The sequence below is a fragment of the Euprymna scolopes genome, chromosome 32 (genome assembly GCF_053919585.1).
Source record: "Euprymna scolopes isolate OS-2025 chromosome 32, ASM5391958v1, whole genome shotgun sequence".
Classification (NCBI taxonomy): domain Eukaryota; kingdom Metazoa; phylum Mollusca; class Cephalopoda; order Sepiida; family Sepiolidae; genus Euprymna; species Euprymna scolopes.
Window position 1 is genome coordinate 3567802 of NC_136513.1, and position 12551 is coordinate 3580352.

A 12551-nucleotide genomic window follows, 5' to 3' on the forward strand; every position below is an offset into this window, starting at 1 on the left:
CCGGTCACAGTGAAACACTTACAGCTGGAGACAGAATGTCTAAACACTGAACACACGCATCGCACCAGTCACCACTATGAAAAACATATTTAATATCAGCGGAGGCATATCCACAAACTCCCATTTTAAAGAAAAACTTTTTACGAAAATATCTGAAGAGAGCACACCCTAAGCTCGAAACGCGTTATAAAAATATTTTAAAATAAAAATATGATGAAAACCTTTTAAAAAAACCCACAATTGTTGATGGCTACACTCTTTTAAATATATATATATATATATATATATATATATATATATAGGGAGGGGGAGAGCGAGGGAAGTTTGTCTGTATCCATAATATAGAATATGAAACCATAAATCTGATATAATATAAAAATTAAAAGTAAAAAAAGAAAATGAGGATTTAAACATAAAACATAGACACACATATGTATGTATCAAATATATTAAGCAACGTGACATGAGAGGGGAACAAAATTTCAACATGTCTTACATAAGGTTTCTTTAAGAAAAAAATTTCAAACTACAGACAAAAACAAAATATTTATACAACCATACAGACCGTACGTAAGAATATAATAGAACAGTTCAACTGGAAAATGAAATAGAACTAGAATAGAAAGTATCTAAGTGTTACCAATAAGTAATATGGTGTGTTTGAATCGTTTTTATTTTCGCTATAGTCTATTTAACTCCACCGAGCATATTCCACACGCCATTTATCCCCCACCCTTAAGTTAGCACAGTATCCAATACTTCCATCGAGTCTCATTTACTATTTAATATTTTCTTTGTTCTGTGCAAGGTAAAATGAACCCATAATTAAATACAATTCATAATTTAAGTTTAAGCGAATTGGCCAAGGGGAAAGTAAAAAAGATTATTTTAACAAAATACAGAATTTGTTAAAAGATGGTAAATGTATTCATCTTCACACAGGCTGTTGCGCCATTTATTTGCCATCACAAAGCAAGGTCTCTAATAATCACCTCACAATACTGAGATAATTAATGCGTTTCACCAATTATCTGGAGATGACGTCCTCTAAAAGGCAACAAGTTTTAGATGATCACTCATTTAAATAATAGCAGATTTGACGTTACTTGCTTGAACAATGTCGTTTCTGTTATTTTCCGTTTTTGTACCCTCTATCGTCACTTTTCAATTCGATGCTTACTTCTTTCTGGCCACATTATCATAAAGATATAAAATTACATTCAATATAATTTGGTAGGATATATTTACATTTATATCCTATTTATTTTAAACATATTCCGCCAAACTAGATTAATTTCTTAAAGATTTTAGTCGCTGTTTTTCGCCAAAATATATTTTTCAAAACACGATCAATGCTCTTCTAACATAATCATAAACTTCATCAACTCCCAATGCAACTTGGGTTATTTGTGGAAATGCAGTAATCTTTAAATGCTAAAATCTCTTTGAAGTATTGGATGCTTTATGTAAAATTGATATTCAATTTGTATCCACTGCTCTAAGTTCGATAATTGTTTCTTGTCTAGTTGCTCCCTTTTCTGAGAAATTCATCAGAATAAACACGCATTATTGAATAAAATGTATAAAATCGTTTTGGGGGCGCGGAAAACTTGAGAAGTATTCAGTGAACCCAATTAATTTATCAAATAAACATTTCTTTTAACCTAACGAATATGACGTAGCACCGAAACAATCGATTATACAAAATCCGAAATTAACCGCAACGAGATTGTACAAGTACATTCAAATGTACATTCATATGAAATAAAATCTGACCCATTAGAGAAACGACTCATAAATTGTAGAAAATTGTGTTGGTGGTTCAAACATTATTTTACGTATGCTATAAAGTTATGATTCATGTAATATTTTCGGAATCTCTCAATTTAAAGTGTCATGTCAGTTTTCAGATCATTACAAAATTGTGTTAAAATGACTTCCAACTTACCAGATGTCCGTTTTCGTTGAAAATATTCCATCTATAAACGCTTCCGGTGGCATCCATTTCACAGGCAATAAAGCTCGCCCATCTTTTCTGTAATAATCTGATCTGAAAATATATTACAAACATGTTCTTTATTTAGATATTGATTTGAAAATTGTCTAACTAGTCGGCATCTATTTATCTTTCCTTATTTGTAATAAGGCGGAAACAAACAGTTCACTGCATCAAAGATTGCTAGTATAAATAGACAATAAAGTGCGTCAAGCCGCGATTGAAACTCAAATGTCTAGACGATATTCTGCGCTTCAATCCAATTATGTATCATTTACCAGCTGCGGTTAGAAAGCTAATATCCAAACACTGTACATACAAATATATACATTTCCTTCTCTTCGTGTATGCACGCACGCACACAAATATATATATATATATATATATGCACAGCTAATTTTGTTTGCATTTTTATGAAGTGCTCTATTACTAATTATTTTAATCATTTACACATCATTAAGTCTAATAATAATATAAATACCACAAATTCAATTAAATAGCATAGCATTCAGGTCAGATATTAAGGCATATAGTAAGACATTCAAACAGTGATTAATGCTTTCAACAGATCCAAAGAAAATAATGAAATATTTTCGTCTGCATAAGGCAATTTTGTACAGTTTTTTTTTATATATACATGGATTACAAACTGCTGATACTGATTAAATAAGTAGCAGTGATCTGAACTTTTAAATAAGTATAAGTGTACGCAAATGAAAAAATTATTACATGTATAAAATATCACCTGACATTACCCGAAGTTGTCAAGAAGACAGCGAACTCAATAGACATCAATTAATGAATAATCCGAAATTACATCTTTGTGAGGAAGTTTTCAATAGTTTTAAGGGCAAATTATAGACACTTCTTCCATATAAAAATCCAAATCTGACAGATTTTTATTTCATTTTAACAAAAGTCACAAGACTGGAATAACACGAGGACGGGATGCGTAACTGGAGGTGGTTACAAGTATTGATCGACTGCAAAAAAAAATCAGCGGGAAGACGAAAGGTGGTTCCAAAAACCATCTCTGCTGGAGTAACGTTCAGGTTTTCTTCCACAATGGACCGAAGTCCGAAAAGAAGCAGCGGTAAATGTTCGCTCAAGTGATGCGGTTCGGACTGAGCTGATAAAGCGGCTTTTACTCGTCGATGAAAGCATTCTACCATTCGCTTACTTGAGGAACCGTAAACAGTTGTCGTAATGAGTGACATTCCGAATGATTGGCGAAGGTATGGGAAAGAGTGTGATGTAAACTGGGAGCCTCCGTCGATGGTGCACTAAAGTTAGAGATCATGTTCGAAATACTAACTCAGTAGTAATGTCATTTAGGGGTACTGTAACTGGCTAAGAATTTAAGCGATCAATCATTGTGAGGACGTAGCATTGATCATTGTAAGGGGACAGTGGTCCTACGATATCCAGGTGGACATGTGAAAAAGGAGCGTCAGGTACAGGAAAGTTGCCTGTATTTTTGTAGTCTAGCAGGAAATATACGACTGTGTCCATTTGCGTATGTCGACATTCATGCTGAGCCAGAAAAAGCGAGCTGTGATAAGATTGACTGTTGCGCGCTTACTGGGCTGTGTCAGATCGTGAAAATGTCGAAAAATGCGTTTTTGACACGATGGCGGACGGTAAGGTTTTGGATATGCAACATATGTATCGCAACAGATTAGGTTGTCCGAAAATGGGACTGGTGTCTTTTGTAGCGAAATTGTGGAAGTCGACATAAAGTCTCTTTCTTGTTCGGTGGCGATGCAGTCTAAGGCGAGGGGCTTCTCTAGACTGCTGAGATCGCCAAAATGCAATATTTGTTTTTCCGGGTGAATAATGCACGTCGGAATAATATTGTGTGACATAGTCTATCTGTCTGGTTCAAAGGGTGTATGTTTCCCAGAAATTTTAGATGTAAAGGAAGAAATAAGTAGTTTGTGGTGAAAATCGTGCATTGTCTCTCTTCCAACATGTTATAGAAACGTTTTACTGCTTAGTACATGGCGAACAATTCTCGACTAAAAACGCTGTACTTTTGCTGAGTTGTAGTTAGCTTAGCAGAAAAGAAAGACAAATGTTGTGTTTCCCTGTTCACTACCTAATTAAGAACAGCACCGACGGCTATATCACAAGCATCTGTCGAAAGAAAGAGCTTAGCCGAGTGGTCAGGGTTGATGTAGGTACGTTTAATGTAGTACACCAGAGCAGTCTTGTATGCGTGGAAAGGTGAGAGTGCTTCATCTGAGAAAGACAGGTTCTTCTTACACGTGCGGAATTAGCTTGGACAGGTAATGAGAGCAGCTGAGAATGAAACGGCGATAATATTAACGAGTCCCATATTTCGACGCAATTGATGCAAGGAAGTAGGCACCGGAAAATCCTAGACTGCTTGCACATTCGAAGGCAGAGGCGTAAGTCCACATTTGTCGATCCGATGTCCGAGAAAGTCCAGGTAATTGACACTGAATTCGCATTTCGTTGCGTCTATTCTCAGCCTATTGTTAAGGTTGGAATACCGTGTGTTATAACGTGTGTTACATGTTCTTCCTGTGACGAAATTGCGATTAAGATGTCGTCGATGTATGCGAAGACGAAGAGCAGTCCATGGAGGACTTCATCAATAAATCTTTGAAATGCTTGGACGGCATAAGACAGTCTATAGGGTAAGCAGGTGAACTCAAACAGTCCGAAGGGTGTGAATATCGCCGTCTTAGGCATGTTTTCCACCGTGGCAGGAATTGTATTGCATGTACGGACTAAAGCGATCCGGGGAGAAAAACTGTTAATTGAGATAAGGAAACTGAGAAGTCGTGCAGGTGCGACTTTGGGATAGTCACTGCGCTGAGAGCACGGTAGTCTCCGCAGGGTCTCCAACCTCCTTCCGATTTCAGAAGGTTGCGTATTAAAATCAAGTCGGGGTCATCAATTTGGTGAGGACGCGGTGGCCACACACCCTACAGGGGAAATGAATACACGGAAGCATTGCACGTGGTATCAACCAAAACTATGTACATTTATTTACACGAAGGAAAACACGGCTAAACAAATTTTATCCCCATAGAAAATCACTTCATATAGCTAATAGCCACTACTCGTCAATTTCAAATTTTAGTACCTGTTTCTCTTGTAATGGACTGCTCATGGATGTATGCTTAACTTTTTACCTATAGTATCTAGTCTTAAATTTATTAAGCTAAATGAAAGTAATGCTGCATGTTACCAGTTTCTCACCAAAGTATTTGTGATTGTAAACAGCAAAGGAAAGATCTCTCCTCTGATCTTTGAGTGTCATCCCCAACATTACTAGTTTACTGACAATATTCGAACGTATGCTATTATATAAGCCTGTCTGAATATACTAGTTGTTTGACCTAAATTAAAAAAAACATGTACATTACTGTGTTTTCGTCCTTCATGAAACATTTAATCATGTTTTGCAAAGGCAAAAACACTCTAATGTTGGTGATTGTCCACTTTCTTTGAGCTTCCAGTACTGCTTCTAGTTGTAGCTAATGTTTTTATTCAGCATTACAGCATTTACGAACCGCTACTTTTAGCCCAAATAAGATAAATGATAACCGATAGTAAAGTTAAAAATAGGACAGCACAACAGCGTCATGTAGAAACTTAGACAAACCGTGTAGACTATGTTTGAATGTGAAATTAACTATCCTAATCGTAAAGAACCTGTAAATTATTAAACTGCAAGAGTAACAACGCATTTAGACACAAAATAAACGTTACCTCCTGATAACAACACGCAAAAAAGCATAACGATAAAATAAATAAATTAAATAATAATTAAAACAATAGTAGAAAAATGATTTTCATAATTATAATTTATAAATAATATATATATATATATATATATATATATATATATATATATATATAAGCATGTTTCGTTCAAACTGGTCGGCTTAACGTTCACAGGGAACATGAGTTGGAACAGATACATGGAGAGAATTTCCAAGGCGGCTGTAAAAAGGTGAGCTCTCTCTAGCGTGCTAGAAAGTTACTTACGTCTGAAAGTGTCCTGTACTTCTACAAGGCCACCATTCGCATATGTATGGAGTATTGTTGTCACGTTTCGGCTGGTGCATCTGCTACTAGTCTCTCACTCTTGAACAGACTTTAAAAAAATGACTAACTTGATAGGTCCTGAATGGTCAACTAAATTCAACCTCTGTCCCATCGACGAAATGTTGCATCTCTCTGCCTATTTCACAAGTATTTTAATGATGGATGGTCCGACGAACTACAAGACTTTGTACCCCCTCGATATAAATACCCCCGACAAATCCGACAAGCATCAAAGTCACACTCCCACACAGTAGAGATCCCTAGATGTAAGAAAGCCATCTATTCTGATAGTCTCTTCCCCAGAACTGCTATACTGTGGGATTCTCTTCTGTGATTCTTCTTCCCCAACTGTACTGATATGCAGAAGTTCAAGTGTCATGTGAACAGACAGCTTGCTGCTCATTTCCCTATATAGTATCCCTGCAACTTATGCCCAAGATAGTTACTTAATAAACGAACGCTGATTTGCTACGATAAATGGATGTGTTAATAACAAAAAATATGTTTGGCTGACTAGCAAACCCAATATCATAGTAACATATAAAAACACGAAACAACATAGATTCCATGCCTGACGAATCCTCACTAAAATCAAACACGGAAAATTCGGTATAACTATTGATTTTCGATATTTTCAATATATATCTCTACTTAATTATCGAGGACTGGCTAAGTAAATACTGCAAATAGATATATAAAATTTTATGTAGATACATAGTGTGTGTTTATATATATATATATATATATATATATATATATATATATATATATATATGTATATATATAGACATTTAAGTCCATTAACACAGACAATGGTTATAGCGCGTTGAATGAGTGCTTTATGCCAAATTGATGGATGAATATGGTTTAATTTGTGTTTATGCATCAAATAATAATACCTAATTATTATTCAATGAGTACGACAGGCATAGACGAGTTTAAAAATAATTATATCTCTCACAGAAAATTATATTACTAATTGCTCGCCATGTTAACACTTTGGATGGCATAGTCCTAGCGATTATGCAATTCCTACTTCTGCGACATTGGCTTGGACTATAGCTTGCTGGAATGACTACATCCCTTGTCCGAGAGGAAGTAGGTCCATTCCATAGTCGGATTTCGCCGCAGTTTGCTTGATCTGTGTAGTTAAGAGACTGTTTTTGTGTAGCGCTTCGAGTGTGTTTAACTGATGAGGTCAAAACTACAAGGACTTCCGGTGTGTTAGCTGTCATGGCATTCGTGAGCTGCGACGTTCTTTGGCTGTGGAAATCTCTCATATTTTGTGTGTATGTATATATATATATATATATATATATATATATATATATATATATATATGTGTGTATGTGTGTGTGTGTGTGTGACTACTTAATTTTATCACATAAATTAATATACGAAAATATAATTTCATGCATTTTCAGTATTTACAGTATTTACTTCAACAGTGCTCAATACATAAGTAGAGCTAGGTAGTAAGTTATAAAAAATATAGAGCAATTTAGCTACAGAGAATATTCCGCGTTTCATTCTCGTGAAAATTTGTATAAGCGTGACAAATTCTCACGAGGATTAAACACGGAATATACTATGTAGCTTAATTGCCATATATATTTTTATAACTTACTACGTAGATATACCTATGTATTGAACACTGCTAAAGTAAATACTTAAAATTTACGCATAAAATTATATTTTCATATATGCCTGACGAATTCGCACGAGAATGAAGCACGGGATATTCTGTGTAGCTTAATGGCCAAATATATTTTTATAATTTACTATATATATATATATATATATATATATATATATATATATATATATATATATATATATATATATATATATATATATATATATATATATATTGGATCGTCTTCCCGACGTTTCTCGGGAATCTTTCTTTTTTATCTTTTTGCTATGACTATGACACGATAATATATGAAGTTATCACATATGACATCCTCTGATATGACGTCATCTGCTATGATGCTGTATATGACGCACACTGTACAAGTAATATATATATATATGATCTGCTAAGGTTTCATATATTTTGTGTTAAAAAACACAGGAATGCGACTATTATGATACTAGCAGGATGCCAGACATTTCCCGGGATCTACTTTTATTTTGTCTCATCAAACATGATGTCACAGATGACATGACCTCAACTGCTATATCTGCATGACGTAATAACACACACACACACACATATATATATATATATATATATATATACGATATACACACACACATACACATACACACACACACACATATATATATACGATATACTATATGATATGATGTCATTGTAAACAAAGAAACAAATAGGAATACGGATTTATCATACTATATATGTATATGCGTGTGTGTGTGTTTGTGTGTCTGTATCTCTACAATTATATAAATGTAACTTTGTCTGTGTGTGTGAGTTCGTTTCTTATAGACTCCGAACGGCTGAACAGATTTTCTTCAAAATTTACAGAACTTACCTTACTTATACCTTACGTATACTTTAGGTATAAGTCTGGGAGTGATCTTAGTTAAGTTTTCTTTTAGAATACCCCGACAATTACCGTTAATCGATAATCGAAACCGTTATTTTACTTTATCATCGGTAATGCAATTTTTTCATGTCGTCGCTTAGCAACAATGATAGAACAATGGGCGGTAACAAAAATTCTACTAAGATTAAGTTGGTAGAGTGTGTGTGTGTGTGTGTTTTTTAACTTCGCAGGTAAATTTCTTAATTTTTTCAAAGAATTTTATAAGACTTGAAAATTGACGTATTTTTTTTTAGTTTTTTCTTTTTCTTGCATGACGTCGTTTAAACCCTGCACGTAAATTTCTTTTTTTTTTTCGTTAACTGGAAATAATTTTATAAAAGAAACTGTAGGTTGCCTAAACTGCAATGTAGAATAACATATATTTTGGACTAACTTACTGCATGGAAGCATGTGAAGCTTCCTCCCGGGCGATTTCATGGATGTTGATGAAAATAAAAATATAGGAGTGTGAAATATTCGTTGATTATCATTCAATCCTGGGCAACGTCAGGTCTCTCTGCTAATATATATATATATATATATATATATATATATATATATATATATATAGCTTGTAAGAGAGAGAGAGTCAAAGAGAGAGAGAGTCGCAATTGATAATCAACTAATAGAAAATACTCTAATAATAATTTGCAAATATATAAATGTTGTGGTGGCACCCACTAATTTACATATGTGGATAATATTACGCATAAATAACAAGACTTGGTTAGTCTGAGTGTGTGTTAACCAGAAGCCACCGAAAACCGAGCCGAGAGCAGATATGTTCTCCAGCTAAGACTCTCTTACCTGACAACCATTATGTAAATATACTGTAAATATACTTTTCCTAATACACTTCTTATTGCTCTACCTTTGTTGAGTCTTCACTTGTATTTCCTTATACGTTATTTTCAAACATAACAATAAATTGTGGCAAATATTTAGTATTGTATGTTTTTAACCAGAACAAAATAAAATTCCTAAGATATTCGTAAACGTATGGGATAATAGCATAGTCGACTCACCTGTAAATATCACGTGCCATTCCAAAATCAGCAATTTTCGCTTTCCGCCTTCCATTGTTGCCTGTTAACAAGCAATTTCTGGCTGCAATATCCCTACAAATACATACACATTTATGGTTAACATTTGCAACCTTTACAACTGGTAATGAAATTTCAATAAAAAACTATATATTGGTTTTATATAGACTTATTGATTAATCAAGATAGTAAAAATAATAATACTACCCCCATCTGAGATTTAATCGTGTAAAAATATTAAGTATTCGACTATAGTCGAGGGCAATTTCAAATCTACAAGATATTACACGTCGATGTAAGTGATGGTACCTTTATTTTTAATGGTTACTTACCTCAATCTTAATAACCCCCTTGTCATTATTAGACAAATTTTATTTCTTTGTATGACTCGACGGATGATTGAACACTGGTCTCCCGACCTATTAAGTCTTACAAGCGACATTCATTAATCTCGGTTACATAAACAAAATATCGGTTGGCTTCAAAATGTACGTGTGTTATTATCCTTAATAGTTTGTTTATATGACTACGCACCAACTCGATATACTAACAATGTCATAGTTAATATTAGAATTGTTATCCCACCGTATATACTGTAGCATGCTGGAATTCGTGAAGCGTGCGTAGGTAATTCTATTAAATAAATGGATTTGAACAAGCCTTCGATTTATTACAAACTTCCATTGTAAGAAAACGTTGAATTAATATAAATAACTCATCCCTTGATAATAATCAAAGTGAAATCTCTGTTCAGGTGCTACAGTCGATCTATTATTCTTTTATACTCTTATACTATTATTAACTAAGGACACTTTTAATTTTCCCCAAACCACACTGCTCATTTTAGGGTTGCTGAATTTTTCCACATTAAAAGTATCCCCGTGTTTAAAGCTGCCCTCGTGTTGACAAAAGTAAAATCGATTTGATATTCGAGTAATGTAGAAATCGTTACCTACGTTTTTCCAACGGTCTTCCAGTGATATCGTCTTTATTGTACCGAGTAGCATATATGTGAACTTATATACAATATTTCACGTTTGAATTTCCGACGATATATGTTGTGCATCATGCTGCTATTTAGTAGACAGCCCGTTTTTTCTGGGGTCAATAGAAATAAATATTTTTATTAATTTATTTAGCATGACTGGAAAGTACGAATTCCAAAAATGGTACTCATACGTGGTTTAAATCACAACCTAAGGAATAACCTTATACACAACAGGCTTGAACTTTACAGCTCGTTAGTTAAGCAATCAAAGATAACATCCACAACGTAGTCTATCTGCCATAGTGTGATAAAACACACACACACACACACACACACACACACACACACACATATATATATATATGTATATATGTGTGCATGTGTGTGTGTGGTGGTTCTCCATTTGATCCGATGATGACATTTGCGTTCTGCATCTCAGCTATGAACACAAAGGCTCTGCACATCCACCTTAGAGGCACAATGTTCAACAGTAGGAAGTCAGATATTTTGATCATGAGGCTGCTCTGCGATGACTCTCGTTGCAGCAGTGATTTTCTGGCATCGAACTTCTTCGAAGTTGGCAGCAATTTTGTGAACTGAACTTCACCATTTTTGGTATGTACATGGTATATTCCTCCAGGTCTTTCAGTTTGATGTGGCACCACTGGAGATCGGTTTTGACCTATCTTTATACCGCAGATCTGGTCAACCTTGATTTCTTTTGTCGGCCAGTGTATATAAGACGTCCTGGCATCCGATACTCGACACTCCATTCGAATCACATGTCCAACCCATGGAAGCTTCTATGTCGGTATACTTAGCTTGAGATTGGTAATGTGGCCTTCCCCCCTGATTGCTTGATATACCTGCCATACAATGTCCACGTTTCGCAATCATACAAAAAGAAAAGGGAAGTGTCACGGCATTGAAATGACGAAGGTTTAAATTAAGGCTACACATTCGAAAAGAGGGGATGACTTTTGAAAATATCAGCGAAAAAAGCGACCTCTCCCTATAGAATGTGCCCAGTTAAGGGTGAAATGAGTTAAAGGTTTTGGCCAATCTTTCGATATTTGTCGTCCGAAGCGTCGGGCTTCAAAATGATACAAAACTCGTGAAAATCCGTCGCCTACGTCGAAAGTTTTAGGTAGACATATATACATACATACATACATTTAAACAGACAGGTGAGATTTATATTATAGATTAAAATAGACAAACTGCATAGTAAAAACACAGTTCTGGGGCTATACAGGGTAAGCACAGCTTGTTATTAGTATAAGGAAAATGACGCTAAGTTTCTTATTGTAATAATGTAACAGCTTGTCTAGATCAAATTCTGAAGACAAGTGCTTATTCAAATACTGTGACAGCTACTAACACCCTCCGTGCGCTTCGGTATGCGTACACTGTTCTAAAGATTATGAAGTGATGAATTGAAAGTATGGAAATTATTTTTATGTTAAAACACAACTAAAATTTAAACTAAAATGTATATGACATGACATGACATATGCAAGAAAGTATACTGTAAAAGTAGACATAAAAATCACCGTAATTATCGTAGTCGAAGAGGATTGACTAGAATTCTATTATAAATAGGGTATAGATAACACAACGGCCTTGAAAGTTGTAATGCTTGAGAGGATTGGCTCATAACAACAGAATGTATACTACACTACTATCTGAACTGAGCATTTATAGATTGCACATGAGTATGACATTTTTTGTAGGGTGTCTAAAAAGTAACTGAAAGGTTTTGAACTTATTTAAACCGATCACTACGCTAATCATCTTAAAGATTCTCGTCGCAGCCCCGAAATTTCTTACACCTTTATTGTGCTGTGCGTTCAGTAGGTGTTCTTAGGCCAAACGCTTTGTTGATA

At 34.7% G+C, this 12551-nt stretch overlaps 1 protein-coding gene across 1 annotated transcript in view; it reads right to left on the reverse strand.

The window, feature by feature from the left end:
- LOC145256188 (uncharacterized) overlaps window positions 1-12551 on the reverse strand; it is a 491452-nt gene that overhangs the window by 37525 nt on the left and 441376 nt on the right. Inside the window, exons 17-18 of the mRNA XM_080114776.1 lie at window positions 9660-9752; window positions 1949-2050 (exon numbers count right to left, since the gene is read on the reverse strand). Of these exons, the coding sequence (XP_079970902.1) occupies window positions 1949-2050; window positions 9660-9752 (195 nt within the window). The remainder of the gene's footprint in view (window positions 1-1948; window positions 2051-9659; window positions 9753-12551) is intronic.